Genomic DNA, 18613 nt, shown 5'->3' with positions numbered 1-18613 from the left:
TTCAGTGTGTAGTTGGAGCACGTGTCGAATCGTCGTGGGAGAATGGATACTACAAATGATGAGTCACAATCGTCCCACTTTGTGTTTACTGGTCTGAAGTTCATCAGTGCAGGTGCGGAAAAGAGAAGCTAACCCTGTTGTTTGCGCCATGTCGGACTGTTCTGCAGTGCTATGTCCCCTGTTACTCTGCAAGTATGCTGTTTTATATTCCTCTAAATTAGCATGAGTACATTTGTAGCTCAAGAATAGGCTAACCTGCCTTGTTATCTGTATTTAATCAGGCTGATTGTTTATTAACTGTCTATAGTAATAGCATTAGGCACAGGCCATTATAAAGTTACTACTCTCTAAACCGCATTTCTAGTTTTATTACAATGTATTGATATAAAAATGCCATGTTTTGGATTTGTATATTCTTTAACCTCTTAACTCCCGCCTGAACCGAGAGGATCTTTTTCCTCACGTCATCAGATTTTTTTTCCATCATTTTTTTGTTGGGTATTCAACACATTTTTGTCATTTTTTTGGTCATTTTTTGTCACATTATTGTCACATTTTTGGTCATTTTTTGTCACATTTTTGTCATTTTTTTTTGGTCATTTTTTGTCACATTATTGTCACATTTTTGTCACATTTTTGGTCATTTTTTGTCACATTATTGTCACATTTTTGTCACATTTTTGTCATTTTTTTGGTCATTTTTTGTCACATTTTTGGTCATTTTTTAGTCACATTTTTGTCACATTTTTGGTCATTTTTATCACATTATTGTCACATTTTTGGTCATTTTTTGTCACATTATTGTCACATTTTTGTCATTTTTTTTGGTCATTTTTTGTCACATTATTGTCACATTTTTGTCACATTTTTGGTCATTTTTTGTCACACTGTCACATTTTTGGTCATTTTTTGTCACATTGTCACATTTTTGTCACATTTTTGGTCATTTTTTGTCACATTATTGTCACATTTTTGTCATTTTTTTTGTCATTTTTTGTCACATTATTGTCACATTTTTGTCACATTTTTGGTCATTTTTTGTCACATTGTCACATTTTTGTCACATTTTTTGTCACATTGTCACATTTTTGTCATATTTTTTTGTCACTTTTTGTCATTTTTTCGTCATTTTTTTGTAATTTCTTTGTCAAATTTATATCACATTTTTGTCATTTTTTTTGTCACATTTTTGTCAATTTTTTCATCCATTTTTCGTCACTTTTTTGTCAATGTTTTCTCGCTTTCTTTGTCACATTTCCATCATTGTTTTCGTCTCAGTTTTTAGTTGCTATTTTCTCAGCTTTTTTCCAGAAGCTTTTGGACTGGGGTAAAGCCAAACTGGAGAAAATGTGCTCGGTTCAGGTGGGAGTTAAGGGGTTAAACGGTTACTTTATGGTAAATGGTCTCAACTTGTATTGCGCTTTTCCACCTACATTAGGCACTTAAAGCGCTTTACAGCAAGGATCCACTCACCCATTCACACTCTCATTCATAATGTAGCAGATACTTTATCACATATTATCTAGTTTGAAATGTTTTTGTTATGTTTATGATAATAACCAAATTACACATTTTATTCGGCATCACCTTTAAGACAATGGGTGAGACTATTAGACTACGGGAGGGCCACCATATTGTTCATGATTAGTGGGAAACACTGTAGTAGTAGTTAACACACTACAATGATGATGAAACCTTCTGTTGGTCTGTAAATGCAGTAAATTAGAATAACTGCCTTGTATAAAATTTCTCTCTCAAAATGGCTGTAGCGAATGTCTTGAAATAGGCCTCTGTCTCTTTAAGAACCTCTGAGCCTTTCCGTGTTTGGTTACTCGGCTGGTGACGAAAGCTCGGAGGCGTCTCCAGGAGGTGGGGGCGTTCCTAGGAGGACTCAGGCAAACCTGTCCCTAAAATGGCCGCCATCAGAGTTTTTACAGATTACTCAAAAATACGTGAATGTGCCAAGGCAACACTTCAGGCATGTTTTTAATGAGGGAATGACAGAATAACATGATGTAAAGCTTGAAAAAGTCGATTTTGCATAATACCCCCCCTTTAAAGGAACAGGCCACTGTTTTTACATACTGAGATGTGTTCTTACCTTTAGCTTAGACAGGTTCATTTGCATCTGTCTGGTCTTCACTTGTGCCTTCAGTCACGCAAACACAGCGTTAGCATTTAGCCTCTCCTCCTCCACTACAGCTCCAAACGAGGTTTCTAAGCGGATAAAAGGGGGAACTACATTGTAAGGCGTAATAGTAGTTTGAAATTGCAGTAATATCTTCACTTTACTGCACGGATGTCGAACTACTTGCGGTATTATTACGTCTTGCAATATAGTTCCCCCTTTTATCCGCTTAAAAAATCCACATTGTTTAATTTTGTTTAATTATACTATAGTGTAACCATATTTAAATAGGGAAAATGTGGAAGAGCTTGGTAGCTTCTATCTTCACCTCGTTTGGAGCTGTAGTGGAGAGGAGGAGAGGCTAAAAACTAACTCTGTGTTTGCATCACTGAGGGCACAAGTGAAGACCAGACGGGTACAAATGAACTCATCTAAGGTAAGAACATATCTCAGTATGTAAAAACAGTGGCCTGTTCCTTTAAGACAATGGGTGAGACAATTCGACTATGGGAGGGCCACCATATTCTTCATAACTAGTGGGAAACACCGTAGTAGTAGTAGTAGTAGTAGTAGTAGTAGTAGTAGTAGTAGTAGTAGTTTTTATTATAATGTGGTGTGCATCACGTTCAATATGAGGAAGTTTTATTAGTTCTATTTATTGAATGATGAGCATTAATTGCTCCCTCATATCCAAATCGATGTACAAACAAAAAAGCAGGAAATATAGTTTAAATATAGCCATGAATATGTCGATATAAAAGGGGGAAAAACCTTTTTTGGCATAAAATGGTGAAACTACAAAATTAAGTGTGCACAGCCTGAAATGCTATTGTATCTTTCTTCCCTCCCCCAGGTCAGTCTCTGCTGCTCTAAAATGAACGGCATGCAGAGCACCAACGCGCCACGTCTCCTTCCTCAACAATGAACAGGCCACTTTTGCACTAAACAATGGTGAGGTTCAGGCGCAAAACCTGCATCCCCGTCGTATCCGTCCTCTTCCTCGTCCTCATCGTGTCCGTGGTGTTGAGGAACCTGCCCCCTGAAGACTCCAGCCCCGTCAGCCTGGTGGTCCAACCCGCCGAAACAGACAGACGCATCCAAAAGCCCAACATGGCCACTACGGTGCTTGAACCTGCCCGGCCTGAGCGGGACCCGCAGCTCGAGGAGGCGCTGCGGAAGTTCCCGCCTCCGAACTACTACGTGCACGCCTTCTACTACCCCTGGTATGGAAGTCCCAAGTTTGACGGGAAGTACATCCACTGGGATCATCCGCAGCTGCCGCACTGGGACGCTAAAGTGGCGCAGGGCTACCCGCAGGGCAGACACGCCCCGCCTGACGACATCGGGTCCAACTACTACCCGGCTCTGGGCCCGTACAGTTCCAAGGACCCGGCTGTGGTGGAGAATCACATGCAGCAGCTGCGGATGGCTGCGATTGGCAAGTAGAACCTCAAGAATACTTCATGTAATTGTATGTTTTTGAAGAGGATGGACAAAGGGCTATAAAGTGATATGTTAGTGATATTTAAAAACATAAATAACTGCAATTTTCCAACACAATGTTTATTTTATTTTTGTTTTATCTTTATTTCAGGGGTCATTGCCGTCTCCTGGTACCCACCGAATCAGAAGGACGACAACGGAGAGCCCTTAGACAACCTCATGCCTTTGCTGCTGAACATAGCTCACAGATACCACATCAAGGTAGGTTTACAACGAGCCCCGTCTGAGTCTCCTAGTCTCCTCTTGAAGATTTCTATCCAAATATAGACCCTATTTTTTACAAAACTGCTCTGCACACATGTAACCCGTTATATTCCAAACAATACCAGATAAATACTTGAAGATTGTTTCTGTAAAACTAGACTTTCCATGTTCAAAACGTGTCTCTCTCTCTGGTCAGCTGCCATCTGTGTTTACATCTGTGGGGAAGTGTATGGAGTGTCAAAATGTATAATGCATAGAGTTATATTGAGCTAAATTAATGCGAAAATTAGGCAAAAATGTGAAGAAAACCCAACAAAAAAGTGACAGTTTAAATTTGTTTTTCAAATGAGGCCTATAGGCTGTAACCTTTTAGATCTGGGTAAAGCTGAAGTGAAGAAAAGGCACTTAAGGTTGAAGACGTGATTGCATTCAGATGTGTTTCTAAGTCCGATTATAGAAGCTCCTTTTATTGTCTTGGCACGACTAATGTTTTAATCTTAGTTGATCAGAACTGAAATGTCCTGTGTGTTTCCCCCTTCAGGTCATTTTCCACATTGAGCCGTACAAAGGACGTGATGAAGTCAACATGTTCACCAATGTCAAGTACATCATTGACAAGTATGTACCTCAGCATCACCTCTTCCCCCACCCCTTTTAAAGAGTAAAAGAAAACAAAAGAAAGGTCGTTTATTTTTGAGTCCTGAAGACACAAGGATCTTTTACTCCAATTTAATGAGCAAAATTATAAAGATGTTTTTCCAAGCACAAACTATAATTGTATAAGTTGGCTTGGCACAGTCAATGGAAAGAAAATCACAAAAATAGCCTCCTTTTAGTTCACATATGTTCTTGAGCAGAATGCTTAATCAAAATATGGCCGCCAGAGCCAGACTTTTGTGCCAATGGATTACTATGGCAACATCCTACCCAGAGTTATATTATGGATCTGCGCTTTCACCCATAAATTATATTTAATACTGCAGTGGTGGTCAAAGTACTGGTCAGGTTGACCCACAGTAGCGGTGGCTCAGTCGCTGCGGCTCAGGACTAACACCTGAACACAATTTCATTGTGAAAATGACAATGAAAAATAAAGCGCTTACTTACTTCAATTGTTTCATTCTTTGAGCAATTTGTGTGATTCAATAAGTTATTCACTGCTTGAGTAATAATGAAACTACTTCATATCACAGTTCCTACACATCCAGCTACTTTTTACTTTGAACCTTCATAGAAATGTGGTTAAGTCGGATTTCTTATGTGTTTTTCTTTCCAGTGTAGTGGAGTAATAGCATTTCTTATTACAATGATGGTGATCTAACTCAGTGTTTTTCAACCTTTTTTGAGCCAAGGCACATTTTTTCATTGAAAAAAATCACGAGGCACACCACCAGCAGAAAATGATAAAAAATGATAGCCTATATTCCGTCGATATCATCAAAGTGTCTTGAATAGGAACACTGTGTGTACATTGTATGCCACTGTCACCGCCACCTGCCGCACTAATTCTCCGGTCTCATAGAAATGGGCTATCTGATATGGAAGAGAATTACATGGTTACTCTACCGATCACTAGACAGCACAGACACTCGAAAACAGTACATTACTTGTGGATAAAAATGAATTTGTTTAAAAAAAAAAACAACGAGGTGAAATTGGATAATTTCCCAAGGCACACCAGACAATATCTCACGGCACACTAGTGTGCCACGGCACAGTGGTTGAAAAACACTGATCTAACTGTTCCTTCTCACATATTTAATTCTGTCTGATTGTTTCCTTAGATATGGGGAGCACCCAGCCTTCTTCAAATACCGCACCACTACCGGCAAGCTCCTTCCACTTTTCTACATATACGACTCTTATCTTATGAACTCTGAACAATGGTCCAAGCTCCTGAAGCACACAGCCAGCAACAGCATCCGCGACACCCCGTACGACGCCATCTTCATCGCTTTGCTGGTGGAAGAGAAACACAAGAGAGACCTCCTGACCGCGGGCTTCGACGGACTTTACACGTACTTCGCCACCAACGGGTTCTCCTTCGGGTCCACGCTCAAAAACTGGGAGGCCATCCGGGCGTTTTGCGAAGACAACAACCTCCTTTTCATTCCGAGCGTGGGGCCGGGCTACATCGACACGAGTGTTCGCCCGTGGAACTTCCAGAACACTCGCAATCGCATCAACGGGAAGTACTACGAGACGTCCCTGAGCGCCGCGCTGGAGGCTCGGCCCGATTTCATCTCCATCACGTCGTTCAACGAGTGGCACGAGGGCACGCAGATCGAGACGGCGGTCCCCAAGACGAGCCTGACCGCGTATTTGGACTACCTGCCCAATAAGCCCACCATCTACCTGGAGATAACGCGCAAGTGGGCCGCCATCTTCGGGAGCGAGAGACGCCGGTGGCAAGACTGAGCGGTTTGAGCCATGACCAAAGTGTCCACGATATGTTGTAATTGCACTGGAATAACAATTACGGACATTTTCTTATGGGTTTTTGACTGTTATAATCTTTCATCCAAAACATTCCCAATTTAAAGTAGTGTTTAGTTTGAACCTTGTATCACGCTAAAGCAACCTTTGACCATGTTGTAACATTCCCATATCAAAAACTTGAGCTGCAGTGTTTTGTTCTAGCCTGGGAATACCCACGCTGCTGTGTGCGCACCAATCATTTGGAACTTCACAGCAGCCTGGGGACGATAGATACAGACGGCATCTCTGGAATCGCCCATATATGGTCATTTTTGAAAACAGTTAAGGGGGAAAACAATTTTGAATGTAACAAATGCTGAAATCTGAACATAGTTTCTCCTAAATAATGATACAAAGACATGGAGGGGAGCAAAGTGGTTCAACAGCCCATAAATACATGAATAACGGAGAATGCTAACTTCATGCTACATGTTAGCGTCGGGCTAATGCTAACGGCTAGCTAGCGCTTGCTACAACTGCCGTTTTTTTCGCTTCTACCGAACAATCTGCTGTGAGAAAATATCCATATGGGCCTGATTTACACCTGACTTTATTTGTGTGTGATAAATAAGTTAATATTCCACCAGAAAATGGCAAAAAAGAGTGGAAAATTGTGTTTCTCTAAAGATTCTATTTTCCCCCTCGGCGAAGCCACGCCCCCTTCTATGACGTCTGTATCTAGGGCCAAAATCCTCTCATGGATTTGGGGACCAATCACGGAACGAGGAGGGACGGCAAGACGATGACGCGCTATTCGACATACGGAGGCTTGTAGTTTATTTCCGGATCCAACATGACAGCAGCAGACGCGACACCGTCTTTCGATCAAGCTTTAGAGCGTGTTCTAAATAGTTTAGCTCGTAAGTTTACAGCGGATACGTCATCGGACACATTGATACGATTGGCTATGGCTACGTGCAGACACACATGACAGATATTAGACATTCTGTAGTGCCCAATAAACGGCAATGGACGATAAAACCACACCTGGTGGTCCCCAGAACAGGGCGAAAATAAAAATGGATATAGCAAAAGGAAAGATTAAGACAAACGTGTGTTGGTAAGAATGACCAGCCTGTGTTCAAAAACGTTCATTGGAAAAAGGAACCTCTGGAGCCCGCCCCCATTTCCTGTAAGGCTTCAGTAGCAAACAGCAATGCTACGTCCATGTTTTTTTACAGTATGACTTTATAGTTTCTCTCACTTCTGATTAACCGCATTTGTTGTTGATCTGACAGAAGATGGCGCTGTTTCTCAGTCATCTCTGTTAATTGAATCATTCTATTTGCCGCCATGTTTGTTTTGATGAGGACGGACCCCATCGAAAGTGGTTGATCTGCTCATCAATCACACCCAAATGTTTTTTTTTTTTACAATGAGCCACGTAAGTATGAAGGACACTGACGTTAACTGTGATTGGAGCTGAATCTGTTTTGCTCATTAATTCCCAGCATCGCACTTTTCACCCTGACACACGCAGCATGTTATTGTGGCGATAAACTGGAAGATGAAAAGATGGGTGGACGTGTTTCCTCACTGTAACCTGTGACTTAATGAAACCAAGAGAAGCCAATAAAGTTGATCATGGAAGACTTACCAAAGAAAGTGTTTGATTTCATTTTATTGCTGATACAACCATTCACTTGCTTTTTACTTTGTAACTTTCCACAACTGATGAGAGCTGGTTTTGAAGCTGCAGTGAAGGAACAGGAACCATAAAACACAAGTAGTTTATATTTCAGAGCCGCTTCTAAAGAAATGTTTCTAGGGTTTTACAGCAAGGGTCAGTGTATGTGACTTGAAAATGGCGACACCTAGAGGTAATAGAACAGATTAACTTTAGCTCCATCTGGTGTCAGTGCAACAGAACACAGGTTTAAGTAATGAAAGGTGTGTAAAATAAACAGAACAAAAATAAAAGTTATATTATTTGCATTCTAACTATTAAGTCATTGTAGTGAAATATATAATACAATTCTTAAGTGTAATCAGAAGGTGATGAGCTGCACCTGTGCTCCTGCAGTCAAAGCCACGCCCCTTCCCTCTAGGCTGATTCCTATTGGCTGAGCTTAGTGTCTGTCAGCTGCTCTTTCTGGCACACCTGCAATTATGACTTAATTTATGTATAAGTTAAGTTAAAGGGGGGTATTATGCAAAATCGACTTTTTCAAGCTTTACATCATGTTTTTATGTCACTCCCTCATTAAAAACATGCCTGAAGTGTTGCCTTGGCACATTCACGTATTTTTGAGAAATCTGTAAAAACTGATGGCGGCCATTTTAGGGATAGGTTTGCCTGAGTCCTCCTAGGAACGCCCCCACCTCCTGGAGACGCCTCCGAGCTTTCGTCACCAGCCGAGTAACCAACCACTGCTCCTCAGCAGAACCCCCTCCCCACTGATGCCACAGACAGCGTGTGGAGGGGGCGTGTCGGAAAGGGTCAGAGGTTCTTAAAGAGACAGAGGCCTATTTCAAGACATTCACTACAGCCATTTTGAGAGAGACATTTTATACAAGGCAGTTATTCTAATTTACTGCATGTGTATGTGCCTTTTGGGCCCAGCCATTCCTACAGACAGGCTGAAGTGTGTGAGTGATGTGTATCGCAGGTGCGGCTGATTAGTAATCAGTGACGAGCAGCTGAAGATAATTAAAGCTGCCGCGGCGCCTACTTCATCTTCATACTGCATTTAGTGCAGTAACAAAGCCACAATTGTCCAGACCATATTTAAGATTTAGACAAATGGTTTTCTGCCTTTTCTAATTTGATCCTCTCATAATGAATGCAGCAAATATTTTACTTAATTGGATTTAGTAAAGTATATGAATGTATGTTGAAATGAAATTTAGAATTTGGTAAGCATTGCAGTTAATGCTTTTTTTGTGACCTTTATCTGGCCCAACCTTCAAGGTGTAGATCGAAGACAAGAGCTCGTCTGCCTCTATCTACTACCACTGACAGACACCAACTCCTGGTCCCCAAGACAAAGCTCCGCACTATGGGAGATAGGTCGTTCCAGGCAGCTGCTCCTCGACTGTGGAATGCCCTCCCCAACCATCTGAGGGCACCAGTCTATTGAGGTTTTTAAAAGTAAACTTAAGACCCACTTATTTTGTGCGGCTTATTCTTAGTGTGTTATTTTGTGTTTTTAACTGATAATATTCCTCGTGTTTTTACTATTGATATGTTCTGCCTGTTTCTGCTCTGTTTGTTTTTTGTGTAAATTGTAGCACTTTGAGATGTGTTCTTCATATGTAAAGTGCAATTCAAATAAAATGTATTATTATTATTATTATTACCACTGTTCTCCTGTTGACTGTTAACTTAGTAAACAGACTCATCTTTCAAAGTAAACTAACTAGCTCAGTTTAAGCCAGTATTGTGGCCGAAATTCTGCATCTGGCTTAATTTAATTGAGCTCAGTCTTACCAAGTCAACAGTAAAACACAACAGTGTCGAACCCCATCCATCTACTCACCATGTGGATGAACAAGACGCCTCTGACGCCTCTGTGAATGAGGCCCAATTCAAAACTATTCTCAATGTTCTTTAATAAATTTTGGACAGTCATGGGGTTGAAGATTGTGTCCTGCCAAAATTAATATATGAAGACATTTGACAGCATGAGTGTTTGCTTTGAAACTCTTCAGCTTCATCTAAAGAACAAATGTATTTCATTGATTGTGAGAAAATGTCTCATTAACGACTTTTAAATTAGCGTTAAATAAACTATTCTGAGCAAAACTATTGCTTTGACTAAAATGACAAAAACTTGACTGAGTTCTTTTGGTTTAATGGCGGGCTGCTAGCCAAACTATGGCGCATGCCGCCACCTACTGTATGGGAGTGTTACTCTATACCTCTGAAAATGTCCCCCAGACCGTTTTGATTCCCTCTCCCCCCCCCATAGCCCTTTAATACTCCAGTCTCGTCCTGCTTTCATCACTGACCTCTTCAGTCTGTCCCTCTCCACACTGTACCGCACACTCGTCCAAAACGGCTTTATTGATTCTGAATAGGGTGGAATTCAATCCAGTAGGTTTTATTGTAAAGCACTTTGGCCGCCTTGAGTGTTGTAAAGGGCTCTATAAATAACATTTGATTGATTGATTGATTGATGTAAAAACAGAGTCTTCTCTTCTGCACTGGCCTGTAGAAGCCACCTCAATCCCTTCAACCCGTCCCAAACTATTCTTCTTCTTTGGTTGGTTAATCGCAAACTCAGTAGTGCACCACTGCCACCCACTGGATGTCTTTATGACCCCTATCGATCGTACACTTACAATAAAAGGAAAGGTGGAAAAAAAGAAAGTGATCACCAACAGTGCTTTACACGTACTCCTCTCCTCTCCAGACACATGATCATCATCAGCCAAAAACTTCTTTGCTGACATCAGTCCAATCTGGTTTCCCCTCAAGATTCGGCACACACTTAATAATCATCACAATGAATTCCCAAAATTTCTTCTTACCCCCATATAACACAATCTTTTCCACTTTCTTCTGGACGATCGTTTGACATCTCATTCACCTTCCCCACAGCCTCGACATACGGAATCCTAATCCATTTCTCTTTATATTTCGCATGTTTAAACTCCCCGCTCTCTTCTTCTTCTTTTTCTTGTTTTACGGCAGTTGGCAACCAGCTTAAAGGAGCATTACCGCCTCCTGCTGTTCCGGAGTATGATTCCTCGACTCTGCAGCTGTGCGGGACAGAGCAGCCGACAGACACACGGCTCAGCCAATAGGAGTCAGTCTAGAGGGAAGGGGCGGGATCTTCACAGGTGGAGCTCATCACCTGCTGATCATAGGAGCCCAGGTGGATACGATTATAGCCACAACAAAAGTATTTCTGTTCACAGTGAAAATAAACTCATGTTTCTCGGGATGAGCAAAGTGAGGCTCTATGAAACACTGAAGCCTTTGGCAAAGGAACGGGTCGGTGCTTTGTTCACGTGGGAGAGGAAATATGCAGCTGTTGGATAATTACTTAAAACATACTACAAACTGTACACAGGATGGAAGTACTTCAACAACTGCAGCTGTTTTAGCACCGACGCTAAAGGCTAACGTTAATTTGACACAAACGAATCATTTGAACACATTCTTATGAAACTCATTGAGCTCATTAAGTTTATTAAGGTTTTCTTCTGTTTTTATTTTTACATTAATTCAAATGTGGACAGGAAGTATTACGCTAAATATTTTGTAATTTAATGTTTTCTGTTATGTTTTTATGGAAAGCACGTTGGTCTGCCAAGTGCACCAGATAATGTTCGATTGGTTTGATTGATGCCAACAGGAAGTTAGCCAAAAAACATGCCATGCACAGAGCCAATTGACTTTAGTGCATTAAAGTTTTTTTGAAAAATAAAAAAATCAACATGCAACAAGAAGAAACTGAGTAAAGCTTTTTTTCGAAAACAACAAATAAACTGAAATAGTCTTTTTGCAGCTGATCAACAGTTTAGGACCACATGACTTTAAAAAAGCCAAATCTGTGATCATTTTCTGTCAGGTATTCACACTGTCATGACGTCCTGATGCAAAGGCAAAAAAAACGTTCTTGTTTTGATCGTGGTCGGGTTATTGAGCAGCATAAGCAGGGCCTCTTGCAGCGTGCCATCACTGCTGAGGTCTGACGCAGTAAGACGTCATTTTGAATTTCTTGAAAGATCCTGAGGGTTATGGAAACAAAAGTCAAGCGGGAAAAACCTCCAAAAATGGTCCCAGCACTGAGCCGGAGTATCAGACTGACACTGGACGATCCTTGACCCAAATGAAGACCATTACTGGAGCCGACTGTATCCCAATAACCCTCAGGCATCTGCGACTGAACGGCTTCAAAAGCAAAACATTCTCCAAAGGCCTGATCTCCTTGAGCCTCAGAACTGTCCGTTTGGACTTTGTGAGAGAGCGCCTGATTTGGGCAGCCCTTCCTCCATGTACAATATCCTGCACGCTACTTTGTACACACTTCACTCTTGAGCATCACGGCCGTGACTGCATGCATTGCTTGTTGACACTTCTTATTCAATAAATGCACCAAAACTAAGAACACGTCTCACTGCCTGTCCTTTCGGGAGCAGAACATCACGAGACCTTAAAGCAGAACTAAGTAGCTCACGCCCCGAGAGGCCATAAGCGCCACTGCAGGTGTCGTAGCATGTCGCGTTTTATTATTGACTCAATAATTGTCCGTGAGAGTAAATACTACACTAGAGAAAAGGCAGAGGGATATTGTACATTGTGCCACTGTCCAATGACACAATGAAGATATTTTTTTTCACTCAAATGTGGCTGTAAACACTGCATACCCGCTAGCCCACAGTTAGCTTTGCCCGCTAGCCTGTTAGCTTCTTCTTCGTGAATCCATTAGTGTGTATTGCACCTCCGGCTCAGTGCAGGGAGAGTTGCAGAGATGTTACAGAGGCCCTGGTCTGTGGGAACCACTGGTTGTTGGGCAGCAGTCGCCCCCAGTAATGGCCTTCATTTGGGTCGAGAATCGTCCAGTGTCTTGATGGAAAAGCCAATCAGGTCCTCCAGCTCGATCCAGCAAGAGGCCCTGTTTAGACCATTGCTGCGTCCGAAATGGTCAGATTGCTAAGAGCTCTTACGCCAAACCGGATGAGCGTCAGCGTCCGCCATGACAAGTTGCTTCCGAATTGGGCTGTCAGTTAGGAAGTAGTTAGGAAAAGGAGCCTTGATGCTAACTATCATAGCCACTTTAGCATAGGGGCCTCTGATGCTAACTATCATAGCCACTTTAGCATAGGGACCTCTGATGCTAACTAACCGGTGATTAGGAGCTATGTGCCATCCCATAAGCCACTGCGCCGAATCCCCCCACCCCCCTCGCCCCCACCCTCGAGTGATTTATGCGCAACCACTGTTGATTGACAGGAGCACATTTAATAATAAAAATAATAATAATTAAAAAGTAAGATTCTGCACAAGCCAAACTTTATAAAAGTATATAAAAGTTTTGTTGTCGTCCCCACAGCTCAATCACATGTCAGTGTTAAAGAGGAAACTCAGTAAACAGATTAAATGCTTTTGTTTTCATTTAGTAGAAACTTGAGCCACATGGATCATTTGCTCCTGTAGCTTTAAGAAACAGCTGTTGAAATAAATAACACTAAAGGGAAATGTTTGGATCATCTGGATTTATTTTTCTCCTTAAATGTCTTTGTTTGGACACTATGTTGTTGTTGGACACTGTACAGCAGGGGGCGACATGCACTTTTGTTTGGCCTGCACTCCACCAATAACTTTAAAGAAGAAGAAAAACAGCTGTTGGTGATGTCACTTCCCTTTCCCCTGTTTAAGGACGGACGGATTGTTCAAAATGCAGCTGAAGCTCTAGTTCCCTAACTGCACAGATCTAACAGTCGACCCATGAAAGGTTAAGGAGTTAGTTGCTGGTGTTAGTGCTTAGAGGATATGATTTGATGGTTTCGGATGCAGCCCATGTTTGGGTGTTTGAGCAGCACAAAGGAGATTTTGTTTTGCCTTTGCAATCACATGAGAACATCATGACTGTGTGACACAAAATGACACTGAATCCACATTTTTGCACAAATTTGTCCTTCTAAAGTCATGTGGTCCTAAACTTTTGATCAGCTGCAAAAACAGATTACTTCAGTTTATTTATTGTTGTCAATAAAAAGTTCACTCACCTCCATTTCTTCTTGTTGCATACTAAAGTTCTACTTGCAAAGCATGCAAAGTTTTTTTGGGCCATTTTCAACTTTTAATCGACACTGTATTAGTGAAAAGAAAAAGAAAAGGTAACAGTAACCTGTCTGTGGCCACGGCGTCTCACAGAAAGGAAACGTATTCCTATTAGGCCCGAGTTAGGGACATGCAGTGTCTTTGGTAACATCAGGATTCAGAAGAGTACACAAGAAACATTTTCAACAAGTACTTTTTTACTTTTACTCCACGTTTTACTTACAGGTGAAACTCTGGAAATTAGAATATCATGAAAATGTTCATTTATTTCTGTAATTCAACTTAAAATGTGAAAGTAATAAATGATAAAGACTCATTACATGCAAAGTGACATTGGCTATAACAAACCTTTGTTTGTTTTCATTTGGATGATTTTGGCTTACAGCTTGTAAAAACCCCAAATTCAAAATCTCAAATTACATACAATCAATAAAATGATTTTAAGGCAGTTGTGGTGAACAGGTCTGAGCTCATTCTACACATTAGGACATGGCTGGAACATGTAGGGGGAGAAAAATACATTATTTTAACATTTTTAAACTCTGTATAGTCCCTTTAAAGGGATATTTCAGGATTTTTGACATTAGGGCCTCAGAGTGTTGCTGATTTCTGGAGATATTTTTTTTTTCTAAAATTCAGGCAGTTCTTATATTTGAAGAGCTTAATGGCGTTAGGCTAGTGCATGTCTATGGTATCAGCGAGCCTGCATTAAAAACAGTCTGACCCGCTCCACAGAGCACCTGAGGCAAATCACTTATAACACCAGACTAACCATATAAATGTCTGTGTTGATAGAGGAATTTTAACCATTTTGCATTTATATTTAAGCGCATTAGCTTCGTGGTTGTATAAGCTACACAACGGATCTGCTAGAAGATAGTCCCTCAAAATGCCATTATTCATGGAATGCAAGGTCTGCTATATTCCAAATATTATTCTATGGACACAGACATTTATATGGTTAGTCTGGTGTTATAAGTGATTTGCCTCAGGTGCACTGTGGAGTGTGTAAGACTGTTTTTAGTGCAGGCTAGCTGATACCATAGACATGCACTAGCCTAGCGCCACTAAGCTCTTCAAATATAAGAACTGCATGAATTGCAAAAAAAAAATATCTCCAGAAATCAGCAACACTCTGGATAACTAGGAAATGAGGCCCTATGTCAAAAATCCTGAAATATCCCTTTAATGCGGGTGTGTGGCATCTGTGGCACTGCTAAGGAGTCATGGAAGACCAGGACGCTTCAACCAGAGGAACCTGACATGTGAAGCCCATGTCCAGGATCCGTGTGTGTGTGGAGGCTCTTGATGCACTGACTCCATGAGCCTCAGTCCACTCCTTGTGAAGGTCCCCCACACTTTTGAATGGCCTTTTCCTGACAGTCCTCTCCAGACCACGGCAATCTCTGCGGCTTGTGCAGCTTTTTCTTCCACACTTTTCCCCTCCACTCATTAATGTGCTTTAAAACAGCACTTTGAGAACATCCGACTTCGACTACCTTTTTAAGGCTTTTGTCAATGATGGTTTTCTGCACGTCTGTCAGGTCAGCAGTCTCCCTCATGATGATGAATTCTACTGAACCAGACTGAGAGACCATTTAAAGTTTCAGGACCCTTTGCGGGTGTTTTGGATTCATTACACTTTGAGCTACAATAAAGTCCCTTCTCACAATATTCACAACATTTTTAAGCTGTAAGCCAAAATCATCATGCAAAGTGAGATATATCAAGCCTTTATTTGTTATAAGTTTGATCATTATGGCTCTCAGCTTGTAAAAAAAAACAATAAAACATCTCAGAAAATGTGAATATTTTTTTTAAATAGACTGTAAGCCATAATCATGAAAATTAGGGCTGTGCAATTAATCGAAATTCAATTACGATTTCGATTACAACAGTAAACGATAACAAAATTAGCATAATCGCAAAAAATCGATTACAATTTATTTATTTTTATTTTTTTTTCTAATTTTTAATTTTTGGATTTTTGTCACTTTTTTGCTGGATTTTTGTCTTTTTCTGCTGGATTTTTGTCACTTTTTTGATGGATTTTTGTCTTTTTTTGGATGGATTTTTGTCACTTTTTTGCTGGATTTTTGTCACTTTTTTGCTGAATTTTTGTCACTTTTTTGCTGAATTTTTGTCACTTTTTGCTGGATTTTTGCTGGATTTTTGTCACTTTTTTTGCTGGATTTTTGTCTTTTTTTGCTGGATTTTTGTCACTTTTTTTGCTGGATTTTTGTCTTTTTTTGATGGATTTTTGTCACTTTTTTAGGGATTTTTGTCTTTTTTTTGCTGGATTTTTGTCACTTTTTTGCTGGATTTTTGTCACTTTTTTGCTGGATTTTTGTCTTTTTTTTAATGGATTTTTTAAAGGCAACAAATAATCGTTTGAATAATCGTGATTTCAATTATGACAAAAATAATCGTGATTATTATTTTTTCAATAATCGAGCAGCCCTAATGAAAATTATAACAAACAAAGGCTTGACATGTGTCACTGATCATCATATTAGTTTTCACATTTTAAGTTGTATTACAGAAATCGGAAAATTGACTTTTTCCACGTTTCTGTTGGATTTACAAAGTTCTGCTTCAAAGTTGCCCGTTGTGTCCGGCTTCATCAATATCCAACTTCCCCCTCAGTCCTCTGTTCAGGGAAACGGTTACAATTCTTCAGAAATTACATTTGTGGCAATAATCCGGAGGGTTATGGAAACAAAAGTCAAGTGGAAAACCCTCCAAAAATGGTCCCTGCACTGAGGAGGAGGTGAGGGACGGGGAGGGTGTTGGCCAAGCTCACCTCCATCATTAACTTTTTATGCCTAAATCAGGACAAAACTGAAGTCATGGTTTTTGACCCTCGAGGCCCTAATTGCACCCCTCCTGACCTTGGCTTTTTGTCGGATTTTATCAAGCCGGTTGTTTCCAATTTGGGTGTAAGAGTCGATCCTGAACTCAAATTTGAGAAACAAATCAACGCAGTCGTTAAGTCCAGTTTTTTCCACTTAAGAAAACTGTCGAAATTGAAGTCCATTTTATCAAGGCAGCATTTTGAGACTGTTACGGCCTTCATGCTGGTGTGAGCCAGGGGGCGCTCTCTCTCTCTCTCGACTGCAGCTCGTTCCGAACGCTGCAGCTCGGCTTTTAACAGGGACACGGAAACATGACCACATCTCACCGGTTTTAGCTTCGCTCCATCGGCTCCCAGTCGGATTTAGAGTTGATTTCAAAATTATTTTCTTTACTTTTAAAAGTGTGAATGGTCTCGCCCCCTCCTGTCTGTCTGACCTGATTCAGCCTCAGCCCCCTCTCGTGCTCTCAGGTCAGCGGATCAGCTGCAACTGGTTGTCCCAAAAACCAAGCGCAAACTTCGGGGAGATCGGGCCTTCTCTGTTGCCGGCCTGCGGCTGTGGAACCAGCTGCCATTAGAGATCAGACAGGCCCAGTCCCTTCCTGTTTTTAAATCTCTCCTAAAAACGCACCTTTTTTCTCTGGCGTTTAACGCAAATTGAGGTTGCCTGCTGTTGTTGTTGTACTTTTTCCTCATATTTTTTTTGCTGTAAATATTTGTGTCTGTTTCTGTGTGCGGCACTTTGGCCAACTGTACAGTTCTTAAAGTGCTTTATAAATAAAGTTGGTATGGTATGGTATCATGGACAACACCTCCCACCCACTGCACGGGACTGTGGAAGAGCTGAGCAGCTCTCTCAGTGGCAGACTGAGACACCCTCAGTGCAGGACGGAGCGCTACCGCAAAGCCTTCATCCCCACTGCTGTCAGACTGTACAATAAGACTGTGAAGTAACATGTGCAATAATCTCTGCATCAGCTGCACTTTATTAACTCTGAGTGATCTTCTTGAACGCCGACTGTAACAAGTGAATTTCTCCTTTGTGAGATCAATAAAGGTTTATCGTATCTTATCTTATAAAAAGATCTGTCATATTTCGAGCTAAAGCACTTAGTTTGGATTTTGAAAGCAAAAAGCACGATGTAATCACAATGCGGGCGGAGGGCAGTGACTCCCTCTATTAGGAGCAATACTTGTAACCCCGACAACCACGTGACAAAGCGCTTCCTCCAGATACAAAAAAAAAGATGCTCATCTGAGTCATAAGATGATGATAAAAAGGAAGCGTGACAGACAAGTGTCCCTTCTGTTTGTGTGACCTTGAAAGCTGTATTTTCCTGCTGACTTCGGTCTCCCGTTAATCTAATAAATTCGCTGCAGATTTCATTATTCTGCACACACGGTCACTGTTTTCTCCAGGCTCCGAGCGCCGAGGACAGGGGCACGTCATTGCCAATGGGTAAGTGATTCTTTCTGATGATAAATGTCACTCCAACATATGGCCGGAAACACTAAGGCCCCTCTGTTCCTGTACGCAGTCATTGCCCGTCTCAGTTACTATGGGCCTTATAGGCTGGTGTCCCCAAAGCTGGCATTCATCCTACGCCCTCATGAAGGGAAAACAGAGCTTTGTTTGGTCACTGCTGGGAGGTGAGTATAGCACGGGCCAAGCAGAGGCATCAGTAAAGGGTTCGGTTCAATGGGAACTGTG

The 18613-nt window shown here is 41.2% G+C and overlaps 1 protein-coding gene across 1 annotated transcript; it reads left to right on the top strand.

Moving 5' to 3' along the window:
- The first annotated feature begins 2987 nt into the window (after nucleotides 1-2987).
- manea (mannosidase, endo-alpha) lies at nucleotides 2988-6465 on the top strand. The gene is made up of 4 exons (XM_079573934.1): nucleotides 2988-3566; nucleotides 3723-3832; nucleotides 4377-4453; nucleotides 5620-6465. Exons 1-4 carry the CDS (start codon nucleotides 3077-3079, stop codon nucleotides 6251-6253), a joined length of 1311 nt encoding a protein of 436 aa, XP_079430060.1. The 5' UTR covers nucleotides 2988-3076; the 3' UTR covers nucleotides 6254-6465.
- The last annotated feature ends 12148 nt before the right edge of the window (nucleotides 6466-18613 follow it).

This window comes from Gobius niger, assembly GCF_951799975.1.
Source record: "Gobius niger genome assembly, chromosome: 16".
In the NCBI taxonomy this organism is placed as follows: domain Eukaryota; kingdom Metazoa; phylum Chordata; class Actinopteri; order Gobiiformes; family Gobiidae; genus Gobius; species Gobius niger.
This window is presented reverse-complemented; position numbering and strand designations above follow the sequence as displayed.

Excerpts from the sequence above, each read along its gene's own strand:
- manea (XM_079573934.1), top strand. The coding sequence starts at position 3,077 with ATGGTGAGGTTCAGGCGCAAAACCTGCATCCCCGTCGTATCCGTCCTC. Across the intron at positions 3,833-4,376 it reads CTCACAGATACCACATCAAG|GTCATTTTCCACATTGAGCC; the intron begins GTAGGTTTACAA and ends TTCCCCCTTCAG. Across the intron at positions 4,454-5,619 it reads GTCAAGTACATCATTGACAA|ATATGGGGAGCACCCAGCCT; the intron begins GTATGTACCTCA and ends TTGTTTCCTTAG.